The 19788-nt window shown below is 45.8% G+C and overlaps 1 protein-coding gene and 1 long non-coding RNA gene across 13 annotated transcripts in view; one reads left to right on the top strand and one right to left on the bottom strand.

The window, feature by feature from the left end:
• LOC147015710 (uncharacterized) overlaps positions 1-19788 on the bottom strand; it is a 173893-nt gene that overhangs the window by 112741 nt on the left and 41364 nt on the right. The gene's annotated exons all lie outside the window — the stretch shown is intronic.
• Positions 1-19788, top strand: part of LOC147015711 (G protein-coupled receptor kinase 5-like) — a 243326-nt gene that overhangs the window by 200586 nt on the left and 22952 nt on the right. For 3 of the 10 annotated variants that reach the window (XM_085848153.1, XM_085848151.1, XM_085848148.1), the window contains exons 10-17: positions 4352-4389; positions 4495-4584; positions 5441-5649; positions 6600-6737; positions 9247-9384; positions 9601-9729; positions 10769-10915; positions 12545-14345. In XM_085848153.1, the coding sequence (XP_085704279.1) occupies positions 4352-4389; positions 4495-4584; positions 5441-5649; positions 6600-6737; positions 9247-9384; positions 9601-9729; positions 10769-10915; positions 12545-12634 (979 nt within the window). In that variant the 3' untranslated portion in view covers positions 12635-14345. Of the gene's footprint in view, positions 1-4351; positions 4390-4494; positions 4585-5440; positions 5650-6599; positions 6738-9246; positions 9385-9600; positions 9730-10768; positions 10916-12544; positions 14347-15477; positions 18835-19788 lie in introns of those variants that run through there. The other 7 variants (XM_085848145.1, XM_085848154.1, XM_085848152.1 and 4 more) reach the window with 5 other exon arrangements.

Below are 19788 nucleotides of genomic sequence, written 5' to 3'. Positions count from 1 at the left end.
ATAGCCGGATCCGGATCTTGACCAAAATATAATCAGTTCTTCGTTGTCGCACACTGAACCTGTCCACAAAATTTCATCCGGATCCGTCCACAACTTTTTGAGATATCCTGTACACAACAGACAGAAAGGGATGAAAACATAACCTCCTTCACCTTCGGTGGTGGAAGTAATCGGCTGTTCCCATAGGTTTTCTCTGCTGAATTGTGCATTTAACAGCAGACTCAACTATGAGAACCAAGGATCTTTCAAAAGACCTCTGGGATGAAGTTGTGGAAAGGCACAGATCAGGTGATGGGTATAAAAATATTTCAAATGCTTTGACTATCCCTTGGAACAGTCAAGACAATCATTATGAAGTGGAAGGCGTGTGGTACCACCAAAGCCGTGCCTAGATAAGGCTGTCACTCCATACTGGATGCCCAAACATGGAGGAGACTGATCAGAGAGGCCACCAAAAGTCCAATGGCAACTTTGAAAGAGCTACATGTCTTTATGGCAAAGACTGGTCACTGTGTGCATGTGACAACAATATCTCCAGCACTCCACAAGTCTGGCCTGCACAGAAGGGTGACAAATAGGAAGTCATTACTCAAAAAATCCCACCTTGAGTCCCGTTTGAGGTATGCAAAAAACTCTCTGGAGATTCTGAAGCCATGTGGCAAAATGTTTTGTGATCTGACAAAACCAGGATGGAACTTTTTGGCCTAAATGCAAAACGTTACAGTTTGTGCAAACCCAACACAGCACATCACCCAAAGAACACCATCCCTATTGTAAAGCATGATGGTGGCAGCATCATGTTTTGGGGATGTTTCTCATCAGCAGGGACAGCAGGCACCTGTCAGGTCGAAGGGAAAATGTATGGAGCAAAATAAAGAAAAATCCAAGAGGAAAACCTTCTGCCTTCTGCAAGAAAGCTGAAATTGAGATGGAAGTTCACCTTTCAGCATGACAACGAGCCGAAGCACACAGCCAAAGATACACTGAAGTGGCGAAGGAACAAAAATATAAATGTCCTTGAGTGGCCCAGTCAGAGCCCCGACCTAAATCCAATTGAAAATCTGTGGCATCACTTGAAGATTGCTGTCCATCAACGCTCCCCATGCAACTTCACTGAGCTTGAACAGTTTTGTCCAGAAGAATGGGCAAATATTGCCCAATCAAGGTGTGCAAAGTTGGTAGAGACCTATCCCAACAGACTCACAGCTGTAGTTGCTGTTAAGGGTGCTTCCACCAAGTATTAACTCAGGGGGGTGGACTTTTCAAGAAGTCATGGACTTAGGGTGGCTGGTTCATGGTTTCAGCGCCCACAAGCTCATCGCTGGACTTGGTATTCCAATGCTGGCGGTGTGGCAAAGGAGATTGACCATGTCCTCATTGACGATCGTTGGAGGATGATCCAGAACTGCAGGGTCTACCGGAGTGCTCAGTTCCTCAATACTGACCACAGGCTTGTTGTAGCAACTCTAAAGCTGCACCTTAAATCCTGGAGAATGGTACCATCCCAGCCTAGGCTGGATGTTGCCAAGCTCAGGGATGAGAGAGTAGCTGAGGAGTTAGCGAACAGGCTGAGTGGACACTTGGGGGGTCTGGGTGCTTTGGGGGGTCCTGAAGAGTTGTGGAGCACCTTCAAGACCACCGTCCTTGATGTTGCCGGTGGATGCCTTGGAGCTCACCGCAGGGCAAAGAAGAATTTTGTCTCTCAAGGGACACTGGATACCATTGACCAGAGTCGCAGGGCCAGGCTGAATGGCAGAGCTGAGCTGTTCAGGGAACTGAGGCGTAAAACTGTACGTGCACTGAGGGTGAACAAGGAGGCCTATGTGCGAGGAATCTGTGAGGGGGTAGAGCATCACCTGTGGACAGGTGATTCTCGTCCCGCTTACAGGGGAATTCGCGCATTACGTTCATCCAAGCCCATCCCTCGGAGCACTGCAGTTCGAGCAGAGAGTGGTAGGCTCTTGACAGAGGAGTCTGAAGTGAAGGCCCGCTGGGCCGGTTACTTTGAGCGGTTGTACCAGGCTGATCCCCCAGCTGTCGAGTTGGACGTCAAGGGTGTTACAATCCCTGTTGCCGACCCTCGAATCAACTGTGGTCCACCATCGCTTGTGGAAACACGGGCTGCGGTGAACCAGTTGAAACGGGGCAAAGCTCCAGGGATCTGTGGCATCCATGCCGAACTTCTCAAGGCTGGTGGAAATGCTGCACTCGTGTCGTTGCATGCAGTTTTGTGCTCTGCCTGGAACACAGTCATCATCCCAACTGACTGGAAGAGGGGCCTTGTTGTCCCTCTCTGGAAAGGGAAGGGTGATCGCCAAGACTGCAACAACTACCGAGGGGTGACGCTGCTCTCAGTGCCGGGCAAGGTCTTTGCTCGGATAATTCTTGATAGGGTTCGCCACCATCTGCTTGAGCACCAGCATCCAGAGCAGTCAGGCTTTACACCAAAGAGGTCAACGATTGACCGTATCCTTGCACTTCGTGTCCTCACCGAACGCAGACGAGAGTTTCGGCAGGGGCTGCTTGCAGCCTATGTTGATCTCTGTAAAGCGTTCAATTCAGTGAATCGGGATGTCCTCTGGAGGATTCTTGGTCTTCGTGGGGTGCCACCGAAACTGATCGATCTGATGTCTGAACTCTACTCTGGTACTGAGAGTGCTGTGAAGTGTGGTGGTACCATCTCTGACTTATTTCCAGTTGTTACTGGAGTTCGTCAGGGATGTGTACTTGCCCCCACACTTTTCAGCACTTGTCTGGACTGGATTTTAGGGAGGATGTCGGAGAGATCAAGTTGCGGTGCATCGTTTGGGAATATCAAGATCTCGGACCTTGATTTTGCAGATGATGCAGTCATCTTTGCGGAGACTTTAGATATCCTTTTGGGGGCCCTCGAGGTGCTGAATGAGGAGTCGGAGCCGCTGGGATTACGGATTTCTTGGGTCAAAACTAAGATCCAGGCTTTCGGTGACATCTTGGATGCTGCTGTCCTGTCTGTGTCTGTTTGTGGTGAGGATGTTGAGGTCGTGGATAGATTCACTTACCTTGGCAGTGATATTCATGTCTCCGCAGGTTGTGAGCCGGAGGTCAATAGACGTCTGGGTCGGGCCTGGGGAGTCATGGATTCACTGGATCATGGGGTGTGGCGCTGCCGGTACCTGTGCGGGAGGACGAAAGTCCGAGTCTTCAGGTCCTTGGTACTTCCAGTCTTGCTCTATGGGTGCGAGACTTGGACTTTGACCAAGGATCTGAGACGGAGACTTAATTCCTTTGGTACCAGGTCTCTTCGGAGAATCCTTGGCTATCGCTGGTCGGACTTTGTGTCCAACGAGCGGTTGCTGAGAGAGACTCGGATGAGATTTGTTACCTGCATAGTCCGTGAGCGTCAGTTGCGGCTGTATGGACATGTGGCTCGTTTTCCTGGCGCTGATCCTGCTCACCAGATTCTCTCAGCGAGGGAGTCTCATGAGTGGAGGAGGCCAGTGGGCCGACCATGTGCCTCGTGGTTGCAGCAGGTTGACCGTCATCTCAAGGAGATGGGGATGGGCCTGGCATCTGCCTGGGGGATGGCCAGACGGAGGCCCCTGGAGTACCGGCGGAAAGTGGACGCAGCGACGCGCTGTTCTGGCACATGCTCCCATACCTGACCTGACCTGGGGTGGACACTTATCCAAACAAGATATTCTAGTTTTGTATTTTAAATTAATTTTCTAAAATTTGTAGAATTTGTTTTTCACTTGGAAGTTGTGGGTTACAACGGTGTGCAAACAAAGATGGAAAAAGTCTGATTTAATGCATTTTAATTCCAGGCTATAAGGCAACAAAAGGTGAAAATTTTGAAAGGAGGTGTACATTTTCCATAGAATCATGATGCAAGTATACAATTACTCATCCATCCAGACCTCAGCTACCTCACATTCCTGCCAATATCCATGTACCCCTCTTAATCAAATTTAAACTTATTTCTTGTTTCTGCTGCCACTGCCCTTTCAGGGAGACCATTCCATGCATTAACTACTCTCTCGGTGAATGCCTTACTACCATCCTCCAAAGTTCTTAGTTGTAAGGTCTTCAAATCAAAATTGATTAGGTTTTACATGTTTTTTTTTTAAACGTGTTCCATGTTTTAAAGGGGATCTTTGGATGACATCAGTATATGTATCACATTCAGGACGAGGGCTTTTTGAAACATCAACATGCTCTGACACTAATTCCAAGATAGGTAAACAATGGACAAATCGGGGAACAGTATGGGATTTGAATTTGGAGATACCAGCACCGCAACCCATGGATTAAAATGGGAATCCCAAACATTGCTGTGTAGCTTTCTTCATTGCTTTTCATTGTGTTTCAGGGATCTCAAGCCAGAGAACATATTGCTGGATGATTATGGTGAGAGCGAAGAGAAGAGCTCGCTGCTTTACTCTGAGTTATTATTTTATGTTTCAGCTGTTGATGCTCTGCCCCACTGTTGTTTGTGTTGCACTCTATTTGCAGGGCACATACGTATCTCAGACCTTGGACTTGCTGTCAAGATCCCTGAGGGGGAGACTATCCGTGGTCGAGTCGGGACTGTGGGCTACATGGGTGTGTATTTTCCCATAAGGAGACAATGATTAACATTTTCTTGAGTTTATGTAAATTGACTGGTGGGGTGGGTCGGAAGTTTACAGGTCAGTTACACTTTTCTAAATAATGAAAATTACCGTTTCTGTAATCTAAGGGAAGGAGTTGAGCTGTTTTGAGATTGGTATTTGTTGCCACAACCCAAAACGAGCACTTCAGTCACCGGTAGGAAAGATGCAGTCAGTCTCTGATCGATTCATTTTCGCGAAATTGCGTGACCTCACGTGACCTCACTCCTTTGCCAGTTCAAGTTACTGCTGTTCCAGTCAAGCAGAATGATTCAGTCGGTTCTCATTGGCCCAGTGTTCTGACTTGCAAACCCTGCCCATGGAGATACTCAATTCAAGCCATAAACCTGTCCACGAACACAACCAAACAAAAGTTGTTGGCTTTTTAATGGCTTGATGCTCATCAACGGATGCACTTTGCTTTTTTTTTTGTAAAAACACCATTTTTCACCAACTTAATAGCAAAGAATATGCAGGCTTATTAAAATGTTAATTATGAATTTCCTCAAGCTTGTCCTGTTGGTAGATTTGTTCGGAGTACTTTTGCCGTGATTAGAAATGGTGAAACTTTTCATCCACTGGAACTTCGTTTTTTTTTTTGTGAACTACTTGTTTTTAACTTGGTTTAAAAAAAAACTAATTTGCTTCTGAAGCGATTCCTTTTTAAAAACGTAATTAACTTGTCCTCATTTTGCTTAAACTTTGTGAAGATGCCAAAACTAACCTGGATCAAGAGCTATTTGATTCTCATTTTGAATTGTTGTTCGACCTCGTGATTTCCTTAAATCTTTCCTCTATCAAACCCAAAGCTCCAGAGGTCATCAACAATGAGCGGTACACATTGAGCCCCGATTGGTGGGGTCTGGGGTGCCTCATCTACGAGATGATCGAGGGTCATTCCCCATTCCGTGCCCGTAAAGAGAAGGTGAAGCGAGAGGAAGTGGACCGGCGAGTACGTGAGAGCGAACCCAAGTTCTCCAACAAGTTTTCTCAAGAAACGCTTAATGTGTGCATGCAGGTCTGTCTCCATGCTGATGCCGTGTGTTGTTCACACCTTCGGTTCAGCATGATACACTTTTGGTAGAATTAACAGCATTTTTAGCCTCGTCTGTTCCCGAAGAGATGGGGAGGGTATTGTTGTGTGTGCGTGTGTCCGCATACAGACCAACTTCAATGTTGGACTCCCAAACTTCTGATGCACAATTCGACACAATTGTCTGAATGTGGCCAGATTATGTTGTAGTTTTCCATGCCTGTTCCTGAGTGTGTGTTTATCTGCGCTGCCCAGGGTTTGGGGTATGCTGCCAGGCCAATGGGCTCGACTAACGTGCCAAACAGCCTTCGACATTGTTTGACAAAGGTTTCCAATTTAACCGCATTTTAATGTTTATTTTAACCACAAGTCGATTTCTTACCTTTCGTGTTTATTATGTCCGAGTGTTTTGTAATTTGTGTTGTCTCTTCACTCTGTGTCTGTCTGTGTGTGCATTTGTGTTGTTATAAAGGGCTGTATTTTTTTTTTTTTTCTTATCTGTGCTTCTTGTAGAAGAGCTTTGTCTGTGTGTGACAGGTATCCTGATCCGTTGGTCAATCGTGATAAGACAGGTTGGCTTTTACCCCACATGAACCATTCCAAACTTATTTTACATGATAAATATGGATGTGTGAATTTATTGGATGACTTGTTGGCCTCGCACATAACCGAAGCGACATGAAAAACTATTATAGCAATTATTTTGTCAGTGAGTGAGTGCATGAGTGCACACTTCTTCTCAGATCAACTGTAATCTTTCCCTGTGGGACATTGCATTGTTAAATGCATTGTCTTGTGGTCACAGTTGTATTGGCTGTTTATATTTTAAGCTCGAGATATACATATGGATTAAAAATGTGAAAAGTTGTTCATGAAGCAGTTTGTTAACCTTTGGTTTCCTCTTTCCATTTTCTTCTTCAACTCTGCTATTTCAGCTGCTTGTTAAGGACTACCGGGAGAGGCTTGGCTGTCGGGGTTCCATGGCCACAGAGGTCAAGGCCCACCCCTTCTTCTGCAATATCAACTTCAAGCGTCTGGAGGCTGGCAAGGTGGATGCTCCATTCGTTCCAGATGTAAGAGCAAATTCTAAAGACACAGGTAGAGGGATGGTAAAGGGTATCGAAGACTATAAAATTTGAGACTGTTGTTTTCAGTTGGGTGTGTTGAGCCTGGTGTTGGCGCAGTGGTTAGGGCAGCGGCTTGGGATCCAAGAGGTCCTGAGTTCAAGCCCCGTTGGGCCACTGAATTAATACACCAGGGGGTTGACTCAGCCTGTCATCCTTCCGAGGTCGGCGAAATGAGTACCAGTATACTGGGCCGGTGTATACCCCGGTTAAAATAGGTGTACCATATCCCTGTGTCGTAAGAGGCGACCAGGGTTGCGTCAGGAAGGGCATCCGGCGTAAAACATGTGCCAAATCACGATGCGGATCATACGGATGATCCGCTGTGGCGACCCCTTACGGGAGCAGCCGAAAGAAGAAGAAGAAGAAGAAGTTTTCAGTTGGGTGTGTACTGGCCAACATGTTCTTCAGAACATTCTCTTGGGTTTGTGCTGTCTATAACGTTTGTTCTAAACCAGAGTTTCCATACAATGGCAAACTTTGCCAAGATTTCTCTTCCGATTGAACTCTCACAGACGTGCTCCAGTCCCAATGGCCATGAAACAACATTTGGTGCATGACATTTTGTGGGATGATGTGCACTTGGAAACTTCTTTTTTTTTTAATGTGACTGCTGACTGCTCAATCTCAAAAGCTCTCCAGTGACATTATGACTTGAAGTACAGGTACTTTGTTTTCGTGGCATGCTGAGCACTTGCATGGGCAGTCCTCAACACAGCAAGGAAAGCCCGCTCAGTTTAGCTGATTGATTTAATTTTATTTTCACCGTGGAAACCTTGCCTTTTTTTAAACTGTGAGATCGACCACCTGTGCAGGGTCCTGCAAGGTGGAGTGAGTTATGTACCATCTCTAAATCGCAGTGAATTTGGTTCAAGGAGGTGAAAGACATTAAGATTTCACTCAAAAGAAACAAAGTAGATTACCTGGTAGACGGTGACCACAGCATCCGTTATTACCCCACAACTTTATGCTGGACGTGCTTCTTGGCAATAGCGACAAAACAATAGTGTAGACCTGAGGTTTCCCTTCCGATATATGGAAAAAGTAGCATTTTCCATTTGTTGACGAACGGAATATATGGAGAAATTAGCCCCCCCCCCCCAACTCCCCCTTGAAAATAATTCCCTCCGATCTGGGAAAATGCGCACGTTCGGAAGCAAAGGCATCGCAGCATGCAAGCACATCGAATATCCGGCTCAGGGCTTTTGAACGAGGCAGGTCCGAACAAATCAGGGTGACCGCAGAAAAAGGGCCCCAGGAAAAGTTTAGCAACCTTCAAAATTTTCATTCAATCTTTCATTTTTCAGGCCTGAACTGAGTTAAAGGAAAGTGCATCTGCCAAGATTCTTGCATCTGTGACATTCACACACCATGTTGTGGATACCTGAAGAAAAGTCATTTCTGTGGAAAACAATCCGTGAACAAATATGTTCTAAAAACAAGGAGCCTGTTCTGTGCACATTTTGCAACAAGGAAACCATCCAGCAAGTCTCAAATTCAAATGTCTGTGAAAAAAAAAATTGATAGCATGACACAATCTTGATTATGAATTTGCGAAACAGAGGAGGCCACTCTGGTCGAGCAAAATCAGGAAGGTCACATGAGAATGTTGCTGACTCAGTCGCCCGCAGTCCCAAGAAATATCTTCGGCACCGCTGTCAAGAGCTCAACACCAGCAAAGAAAGCTTGAGGGGAATTCTGATAACGGTGCACATAAGTCATCGATAACTTTGCGTGACGTGTGGCCCTCTGCATTGAGGGAAATGTTGCCCATTTGGAGCATATCATCAAACATCGACGTCGTCAATAAATTTATTGTAAAATTATCCAATTTGTTTGAAGGTGACTGAAATTTTCGGTGATATCTTGACTATGAGTGCGTAACATGATCAGCAAATTTTGTTTAGTTTGATTGTTTAGCTAGCGAGCGTGTGCAGCCTTTGGTTGCTGGTTGCATCGTTTTCTGGGGGTGTGGCTGTGCCAATGATGTAGTGCTCTCTATTATCAGTACACTGGTACTAATTTTGCTGACCTGGAAAGGATGACAGTCTGATTCAATGGAGGGGAGGGACTCAAATTCAAGGCCCTAAGATCTTGAGCCAGCCACCTTAACCGTAAGGCCAACACCAGGCTTGATTGGATAATATTAAAGTTATTAAACTTTTTCCAGGGCCCACTTTTTTAGGGTCACCCTGTCTATGGATAGTAAATTGGTTTTTGGCATCATGGTCAATATAATATGTAGAACTTCATCCTCATTGAGGAATCTTAAGGTTGTTTGTTTTCCCAGTAAAGCTGCGAGATGGACATATTCCAAATTCTCTGTTTACTCAAGTGTACAATCTGTTTTGTGCTTTTGTTGCCGAAAGATAATATGACTAAATATTACCATTTCTTATATTTTTTTCATTTGTCCCTGTGAACCATCACACTCATGCACTCTCCTCACATGGCACAGCCACGTGCCGTGTACTGCAAGGATGTCCTCGACATTGAGCAGTTCTCCACCGTGAAGGGTGTGAACTTGGACCCGGCAGACGACGATTTTTATTCCAAGTTCTCCACCGGCAGTGTCTCCATCCCGTGGCAGAATGAGGTGCCTTGCAGTCTGCTTAAATAATGTGTTTGATCAATTTTATATTCAATAGTAGTGTTATCAGGGCACATCACATTAATGTATTGTGGTGAGCTTGTAACTACATGGTTGGCACATTGCGATTCCTTCCTGGTTAATCAGATAATTGCCAGCTATTGGAACCAGGAGAGGCTGCAGGCCTGTAATGTTGTGTTGGTACTTTGATTGTGATCGCAGATGATCGAGACTGAATGCTTTAAGGAGCTGAACGTATTCAGAGCAGACCAGTTGCCTGAAGATCTGGAGGAGAACCTGCCCCCCCAGCCACCCAAGAGGGGCCTACTGCAACGGCTCTTCAGCCGCCAGGTTAGCCCACGGTCCAGAGCTGAGGCTGGAAAGCACATTGTGATGCATATAAAAAAGACCAAATCAATACTCACTTTCTTCTTACTTGTAAAACATACTTTCTTTTTAAAAGGGACATCGAATGAATTGTAATGCGATGGGCGGTCAAAAAGTTTTCCATTTTTCGAAAAGCTTTGGCAAAATAGCATCAGGAAACAGACAGCATCTGGACCAAGTTTCAATAAGTTGGTTGTGGGCGGAAAACTTTTTGATCTTCCTCTCTTCCACCTCATAGTGACAAATACGACGATTTTGGTAATCCGAACTGCCGTCATCGGTACCTGTAAGTGTTAAGTTGTTTGCTTGCTCCACCTGGCGCAATGGGTGAGAAACAAGATTGGGCACTAATTGTTTCATTTTCATCAAGGCATTGATTTGCATTGATAGGAGGTTTTAATTGGAAGGCTTGTTTATTTGGGACCTTTTAATAGATGTGTCTGTTCATTGGTGCTTTGTTAAATCTGGCTGATTGAATACACTTTGATGATGCACCACTGAAGCCACTCGTTGGCAAGTTTCCATTTGGCTAACTGGTAAATTATCATAAATCCAATGGATTGCGTTCATGTTTGTCATCGTTTTCTTATGTTAATGTTCATGTAAAATTATTGTCTCGTAATGCCATCATCCATCAAACATTGCGTCAGCTCCATGCACAAGTCCAATGTGTGAGCTTTTATTTCACTTGAAGCCCAAAATGTATTTGTAATGTTTTGTAAGTGGTTATGGCAGTCAACAGAGTTGAAAGCCAAGTATAAGACGTGAAACTAAACAACTAAGGTTATTGGGTGTTTTAAATTTTCATCTATCTATAATTCCGTGTGTGTGTCTGTGACCGCTGTTTCTCGACAACCTCTGGTCCGATCTAATTGAAGCTTGCCAGGTATATTGCTGGGGACCTGAGTATGTGCCTTTTCAAGGTTTGATATTAATCGGACAAGTGATTCCCAAGTTATGGCCATTTATTTACCAACCAATAAAAGGACACGTTGTTGCGTAGGCGTGGCTGCGTAGACCGGTGCGCGGCCGGCCGACGATGACGTCACATTCCGTGCCAGTTATGATGGGGATCGGTGGCTTAGTTCCCGTGGCAGAGGAGTGGCGATGGTCAATGGCAGCGAATGTCATGGCTAGCAAAGACACGGAGGTAAACTTAATTTTAATTTTAATTAAATCTGTGTGTGTAAGTATCACATCAGTTGTTACTTCAATGCAAGCGATAATTCGTGGAATGTATGTGAACATTCCGTACGGGCACGCACCACTTCCGGATAGTGATGACTTAATGCATTCTAATAATTTCTCGATTTCTTATGCGCATTTATAAACACAATGCCCCAATCCAGTTGTTGTTTACGAGAGTGTAGGAACGGCCTGTGTGGTTGTTTCTGGCTTGTGTGTTTGTTTGAAAGTCTTTTTTTTTGGTTTGCACGTACGGCCATGCACGTCAGGGCACGCACGTATGGCCACGCATGTATGTGCACGCGAGAGCGAAGGAACAGCCTGTGTGGTTGTTGTTTCTGGCTCGTGGTTTGAAAGTTTTTTTTTTCTTTTTTTGCACGTACGGCCACGTACTAGTAACAACAATGTGATTTGCAACATGTACTTATTAGTGAGGTCGCTTGTTGTCTCCAAGCTTGTCAGCATACCTTGGCACTTCTTGATTATTTCCTACAGGTAAATCTAATGAGTTGCTGTCCTCCCATGTTGCAGACAGCTTCACCCATTCCCAAAGGGGAGAGAGTATGTGTGTGTGTGTGTGTGTGTGTGTGTGTGTGTGTGTGTGTGTGTGTGTGTGTGTGTGTGTGTGTGTGTGTGTGTGTGTGTGTGTGTGTGTGTGTGTGTGTGTGTGTGTGTGTGTGTGTCCGTCCGTCTGTGCATCCCTGTGCGGGCATGTGCATGTCTGTGCGCGCGTGCGCCCCCCTCCCCCACATCAATGACCACTTGGTTCCTCGTGGCACATTACCCTGAAAGTGCCAGCCCTGATAAGAGACCATTCGTGCAAGATTTTCCTTCGAATTAGGAACATGTTATCACTGTACACATCACTCCTCCAGCTTTGGACACACATTGTCTCTTAGAAATTGGAGGCTTTTTGTGTGTGCCTTTGGTGGCGAAAATAAATTTAGGGCATTTGATGTAACCGGCACCGGCCATCAATGTCAATATCACAGATTGTCAAACAAAGTGGTTATGGCAGTCATGGTTATGCCATGTTGTAAGATGTCTCTCACTTGTAGCGATATCGATGAAGGAAAGCAGAGATTTGGGTCTGTAATGAATCTTCTAAACTAAAGTCGCACTTGTGAGGACGAAACTGTCATGTTGCCTGTGTGCAAAAACTATAATGCTTGAAATTGCAACACCATTCTTAAATCTCCCCTTTGCATTTTGGTCATTCGATTTTATTTTAACCATATGCATCCCATCCCATCCCATCCCTGCTTTTGCATTTCACTTTGCTCTCTTCCCTTCTGTGCCTTGTGACCTCTGATGTGCACAGATGTACAAATTTGAACCTGTCGTTATCATCATTACTCCCACTGCACAACTGTCTGTTCCCCTTGCCTTATTGTTTGCACGAGCCCCGCACTTTCCTTGGCCTTAGACAGGCCTGCGGCTAAGTTAGTTGAGAAGTGGAGGGATCTGTGAATGAAAGGCGTTGAAATTGTACGTTTTGCGACCTGAAATGCTCGTGAAATTGTATAGGAGGGTGCAGTGTTAAATGGAGTGCAGACGAAGGAGGAAATGACTGTTATTCCTGTTGCTGTTTCAGCCTTGGACTAGCGGCGACAATGAACCTCAGGGCAAGGCGAGTTCAGCTACCAGCCATAAGGGCAACTCGCATTATGCTTCCTCTTCATGATAGACCTCTTTCTGCAGAGGGAGGATGATGATGTGAGATGGGTATGAGGCAGCTGATGCTGGAGCAAAAGATACAGTGAGGCAGAGAGACTTTGTTGTAATGAAGAGCCATCCATCCTGCCCTTCTTGCAGTGGCACGAGTCCTTCTGGTATCCATGCTTGCTGCTTCAGCTTGCGGTGGCCATGTCCCCTGCCCCTGCTCACCCCTCCTTCCATGCTGGCCTTTTCATCCCCACCAGCAGACCACATCTCATCTGCCTTATGTTTTTTTTTTTTTTAATTGACTGCCACAATTGCAGATTATTTCTCATTGTGCCAACCGCAATTGCAATCCTTCCTTTCGCCCCTGGCTGGTGGTGCCCCGACTTTTTGGCAGGTGTGTTTTGGCAGCAGTGACGAGGAAGAAGAGAACCAGGACTGACTGGATGGTCTTCGAGAGGTTCTTGGGCCAAGGCTTGAGGGCACGACGTAGTGCTCTGCGATGATGCTAAAGGACAGACTATTGGAACCTCTGGAAAGCGAGTGGCTCACACGTGAAGCGGCCATCGGTTCTTCGATGGTGAACGTCCGTATGCTCGAATAAAGACTTCTGCCTGCTTCGAGGTTAACGACGGTCTCTTCTCTAAACGTTAGGAAGAAACCTCTCTTGGTCACCACTTTTTACTTCTCTATTATATTATTTCCCCCCTCAGCTGAGCTTGTGTTTTGTCACACGGTGATAGCGAGATCATCTTAAATGGCTCTTTTATCCTTCCCCAAGTCAGTGCACTTGCGTGCAGGCCTACTTGCTTGCACCCCACGCGGGATATCTGTGGGTATTTTATTTCGTCATCTGTCGTCTTATTGTTCTTCATTATTGCTCTGATTCGTTTAGCGTGGACATTCCTATAAATTGTCTTATTTTTGTGAACATTTCCAGGCATGCTCAGGCCATATAGATCCCCCTCAACCCCACCCATACTTTCCATCCTTCCATACACCCTGGGAACAATGAGGCATTCCATGATGTTTGGTGAGAGATAAGATGCTTCTAGACATTGGTAGGTAATCTCCACCAGCTCCGATCTTTGCTGAGAGATCCTCATTTTAAAATGGTGGACGTGTGACATGGCAGCAATGACTCAGACATCATCCGACTCTCCCTGCCCGGTTACCTAGATTTAACTGTAAAGTATGTGAATGTTTCATGTTTACATTTCCTTTTCTTTTGTAAATTTTTTTTTACCAGACTACGTATGTATATTTTCAGCCTAAGATGTAAAGCCATAAACCAGTGTGTGTGTGTGCGTGTGCGTGTGCGTGTGCGTGTGCGTGTGCGTGCGCGCGTGCTTTTTGCACATTGGTTTGGGGGTTTCAAGGAGATTGCAATTAAAAATTGTGCAAGACTTTTCCAGGGTCTTTTAAATGGAACACATTGCGGGTTTTGTTCAATGTGTGATGACGCTTTTAACTCCTCTATCCGAGTTGTACTCTGCATCACGTTTGTGTGCTTCGTTTGTTCTTTTTGTCAGGGTCACTCACCCCTCCTCACACTTTCCCCTCATCACGCCTTTCCCTCCTTCCCTCCCTCCCTGATTTTCTCCTCTTTTCTTCTTTTCCTTCCTTCTCATCCTCCTCCTCCTACTTCCACACCCCCCCCCATCCTCTTTCTTCTCTTTCTCTTCTCTCCCCCCCCGCCTCCTCTTCTCTCCCCCCCGCATCCTCTTCTCTCCCCCGCCTCCTCTTCTCCACCCCCGCCTCCTCTTCTCCCCCTCCGCCTCCTCTTCTCCCCCCCGCCTCCTCTTCTCCCCCCCCGCCTCCTCTTCTCCCCCCCGCCTCCTCTTCTCCCCCCCGCCTCCTCTTCTCCCCCCTGCCTCCTCTTCTCCCCCCGCCTCCTCTTCTCCCCCCCGCCTCCTCTTCTCCCCCCCTGCCTCCTCTTCTCCCCCCGCCTCCTCTTCTCCCCCCGCCTCCTCTTCTCCCCCCCGCCTCCTCTTCTCCCCCCCCCCGCCTCCTCTTCTCCCCCCCGCCTCCTCTTCTCCCCCCGCCTCCTCTTCTCCCCCCCGCCTCCTCTTCTCCCCCCGCCTCCTCTTCTCCCCCCCGCCTCCTCTTCTCCCCCCGCCTCCTCTTCTCCCCCCCGCCTCCTCTTCTCCCCCCCGCCTCCTCTTCTCCCCCCCCGCCTCCTCTTCTCCCCCCTCCTCTTCTCCCCCCTCCTCTTCTCCCCCCCTCCTCTTCTCCCCCCTCCTCTTCTCCCCCTCCTCTTCTCCCCCCTCCTCTTCTCCCCCCTCCTCTTCTCCCCCTCCTCTTCTCCCCCGTCTCCCCCTTCCTCTTCTCCCCCGTCTCCCCCCTCCTCTTCTCCCCCGTCTCCTTCTCCCCCCCCCGCCTCCTCTTCTCTCTCCCCCCCCCTCTTCTTTCTTTGCGTTTCTGTGCAATAGCTTGCGATTGATTGCATGCATCACTTTACTTCCTAAACGCCGTCTAGTCTTTTAAAATAAATCTAAAATAACAAATTTGCTGAGGAAAAAAATATAATTTCGTCACAAAGATGATTTTTGGGGGGGGGTAGGGGGGATAAGGTGCGATTGCCGATGCAGTGGTTTGATTGTGTTTGAAAGCTACCTCTGCCATTCCTTGCTGTGCGTTGACGGGGCGGTGAGCGTGGGAGATTAGCACCGAGCAAGCATGGCCCGACCTATTTGGAGTTGTGTGCAAATGTAAGGCCTCGGCTAAATTCCTCTTATTATAATGCTCACGTAACGTGTTTCCTCGATTGCTTTTTTTATTTCGGTTTTTAAAAGTTGCTCTCATTTTGGAAGTTTTCATTTTGCCATTGTTCTTGTCTCATCGCTTTTGCTTTACAACTTGTAGCCGTGCTGACGAGCTTCCTGAGCGCGAAGAAGGCTCCGGTGTCATTCCTTGTTGCTGCTTTCATGAATCCAGGCAGTTCCATTTAACGGTACTTCTTTATTAAAGATCTTTCTGCAACGTTTTATTTGACGTTCGATTCATCCGCTTGTCAGCAGAGACCCGTTAGCTTTATCGGAATGTTTTTTTAAATGGACAATTTCTCACCCCGTTTTACTTCACCTTGGTTGTCCCACCTCATCTACATGATGCTATTCACGTACTATTTAATTCGGTCTAACTGTTGGGCCCTGGACCCTTCCTTCCTCTCTCAGTGACATCTCTGGTGACAGCCTTGAAATCAAACATGGCTGTCTCAGTTTTCCTCATGGCATCATGTTTGCTAAATTGCCCTTTCATCAGTTGTCTCAGCGTGTCAAGTGGACCCTGTCGCAAGTGCCAACATTAGGATGTTTCAGGATGTATACATTCATCACATCTTCAGGGACCTACTCCTATTCCTATTCTTCCTACACCTACTCCTACTCCTCCCTCAACTCTTACTTTGTGTTCCATCTTTAAGGCTTTAATCATACACATTGTGATTGCGATTTTAAATTGCTTCCCGTGCAATGTCTCAGCTTCGCGGACCTGCCAAACAGATTGCCCTTTCCCCCGTTCTCTATTTTTTAAATGGATTTTTTTGGGACCGAATAGTAATTAATTCATTTGCTTTCCTTCTGTGATGTCTGAATCATTCTACGTCATGTTTAATGTTATGGAACTTCCATTGTGCACGGCATAAAGCATAGCCAATGGACTTGACCCTCCCGTTGTCCACAACTATCAAGTCATTTGAGATGGTCACCCCTCCCCTCCCTCCCCATGCCCAAATCGACCAGAATATGACCTCTGCCAATCCCTCCACAATAGGACCAGCCGGTTTGTAAGGTGTGAAATCACCAAGCTTTTGTGTCGGACATGTTTTGACAATGTGATGTTATCGTCTCGTTTTGAATGTTACATTTTTGATAGGTTGTCGCTTTTATCCTATTTCACTTCATTCCATGAGGCAAAATCACAATATTTCATACGAGCAATTTTCATCCGACACATTTTCCACCAAACATGATAGTGATCAAAATAACTGAATGAGGAAACTACATTTTGCTGTATATTTCTGGTGCAAACACGAATGAAACCCCCTTGTACATCAGTTCCTTTGTTTATGTCTTCAGGTTTCATTTCTGTCTTGTCCTTCAGTTGTAGTGTCCAAAGCCCGGATTGTCGTATCGTCACCGAGGACACGACATGCCAGACAGCAGCCAGTTTTCTCAATCTGTTTCATTTCCCCTCTTCTTCCACTCGCTCTCGTTCATTCATCTCTCCTACCTGGAGTCCCTATATACTGGAAGTAGTGACGTGGCATGTCCAAAATTTCTGGTTATGTGTCATGGGCACCATTTTGTTTCCATCGATACCTCGTCATCCTGTTTAAAATGACAGGATGCTGTGCCATTAGATGCATCAATCGATCAGAGAAGGATTTGAATATATATATATATATATATATATATATATATATATATATATATATATATATATATATATATATATATATATCAAGGAAAATGTTGAAAAGGAAACAGATTTGGAAAAACTTAAGTTATTCGTCTAAAATGGAAACTGGGGTGGTTTCTCTGCCCAGTAAGTTGTAGTCCTGGGTGTGTACATTTATGTGTGATGCAGTGAATGGTGCTGTAATCATATTGTAGTTGGCAGTTCAATGGGTATAACTCAAAAATACATGATGGAAACATCTATAGATAATTTATGACATATCAAGAACATCAGTTGCTTATAAGTACAGTAAACACGTCACTTGTGTGTTTGTAACATAAGTTTGTTTGTTTATTTATTCAAATTAGTTGAAGTGTTGCAGTTAACATTGGTTAACAACATGTGATGGTGCATGATATGGTTAATAAGACATTTAATGAAAGTGGAAAGTAACGAGAACGGCACTTGATCGAGCCTCCACAGGCTGAACGTTTAGTTTTGTATCCCACTGATCGGGCGGATCTGGACCTGAACCAAAATTGAATCGGCTTGATCCCATCACCTTCCCAACTCATCCACCTCGTTTTGTCCGAATCTGTCCACAACTTTTTGAAACATCATGCTATATATTGTGTTTGGCCTCATCTCTCAATCTTGAAAAATAATTTCAAAAAATGAAATCAAAAACTTCTCATGTCCAGAATTGGAACTTCACCAAAATTTAATCAATCCTTCCTTGTCACACACTCAACCTGTCCACCAAATTTCGTCCAAATCCATCCACAACTTTTTTTCCCTTCCCTCCCACTGCCAACCCCTTCCCCTCCTCTCACGCTATCCTTGTAAATCCCCTCCTCCACCATACAACTCTTCAGAGGTCGAGGAGAGGAAGGGCTGTCAAAGAATATGTGAAATGGACAAATTAAACCTTTTTTTTTTTTTTCAAACAGTGGGAACTGCTGCTCGGATCAATTAATCGCCAGGTCATGGCAGGACAGCCGAGAGGTACGCACGCTCACTCTAAGCTGTCCCGCCTGGGTTCGAAGCCCAACACAGCTACAAACTGTCATCCCAGTGTTTCACAGGAAGGGTTATTCAGCAAGGTTTTTGCCTTCCCCAAAGGGACATTAGTAATATAATCATTAAGTAATATAATATTGCTTTTGGACACAGAGAAAGAGCTTCATTAGAAAACTGACATACATTCATAACGGGTTCAGGTTCAGAGCATCGTGTTCTATGGAAACAAAATGGTGTCAAATTCAAAGTTGTCGCTGCTCCTAGTATATAGGGACTCTACTCCTACCACCTTGCCAACCCACCGCCTCCACCCAAACCAACTCGCCAACCTCATTTTCCCCTCCCCATTGATTGACCTGTTGTGTTTGCACCAAAACTCTTAACAGTACTGTACCAATATCTGATTAAATGGCACTTTGCTTCATGAATGGAGATGTTTTGGGCTGTATAAATCTCCTGGATACGTTTGGAAATAACTCCAGTCCAGGAGATTAAAACTTTAAATTCCACGGGGTAAGAGGGAACATGGCCAGTCAACACTTTTGAGTCAGATTTTCCTCCACAACTTTGTGCCTCGGGTGATTTAGGGTAAATGCAAGTTTGTTGTGTGGACACCGTGTGTGTTGCCTGCACCTGCCAGGCCATGTCACGGTATGTTGTACGTCAAGGTCTGGTTGGGGACAAATTCTTCCATTTTTTTCCAGCCTCAAGGTGTATTGTAAGTAAGGAACAGGTGATGCAAGTAATTTGTAGTCTATTCATTTTTAGCATCGTTTGTAAATAAACCTGACTATGAAACCAGTTTGGGGTTTGATTTGTTTGTTTTTTGTTTCCCTATATATTTGGAACTCCAGTCCTACAAGAATCCTTCAGCAATTTCGCCCTACCCAAGCTCCTGAATATCTTGTGTGCATCCCCCTCCGACCCGAATAGTGCGCAGCTAGGACCTTTTGACCCCACTGTTTGTGAAACTGTTAGCAAAATCTCAAATGTCACTTTTGATTATATTGCTTGGGTGCAAGCAATGTTTTCAGTTGAGCAAGGTGATCTTGATTTCAGGAAGGTTCCTGACATTGCCCTCCCTGGCTTAATCTCCTCATTGCTTGCTGTCCGCCCCTTGGTCGATGCCGGTCTGTCCCACGAAGCAAATAGGGGAGTTTGCAATGGCTGTGTCAACATGGAGCTTAGTTTATGCCAGTGCCTGTGAACCTGAAGGTCTGTCCCGGTTCAGCCAAAAAGCTTGGGACGTCGAGACAGCAATAGTGTCGTTTTCCAGTCTGATGAACAGGGTGGATCAGGTCGACAGAGCCCATCTTTTGGCTGCAGCAACTAAGGTGAGGGGGACATGGCTCCACGCAGCCCCTGTTCCCTCTCTGGGAACCCAGCTTGATTCAGAGTCCAAGGATTGCAGTTGCCCTACGAGTTGGAGACACGGTCTGTGAGTGTCATAAGTGCCGATGCGGTATAATTATGGATACGCTTGGCCATCATGGTCTGTCGTAGTGTCTTGGCGCCAGTCTTTCACAAAGACACGACCCTGAACAATGTGGTCAAACGTTCCCTTCATGGGGCAGGTGTACTATCTGTCTTGGAAACCCCTTGGTTGAGACTGTGGTGAAAGTATATGCCCTGATGGCTTGAGCATTGTTCCATTCAAGAATGGGAGAAGTCTAACTTGGGACTGCACCTGTGTTGACATGTTTGCCGAATTCCACGTCAACAACACAGCTAAGTCGGCCGGAGTGACGGCCACCG

Source organism: Eptatretus burgeri, chromosome 12, assembly GCF_056783735.1.
Source record: "Eptatretus burgeri isolate ZD-2024b chromosome 12, Ebu_testis_v1, whole genome shotgun sequence".
Taxonomy (NCBI): domain Eukaryota; kingdom Metazoa; phylum Chordata; class Myxini; order Myxiniformes; family Myxinidae; genus Eptatretus; species Eptatretus burgeri.
Note: the sequence above shows the minus strand (reverse complement) of the source record. Positions and strands in the feature narration are given on the sequence as shown.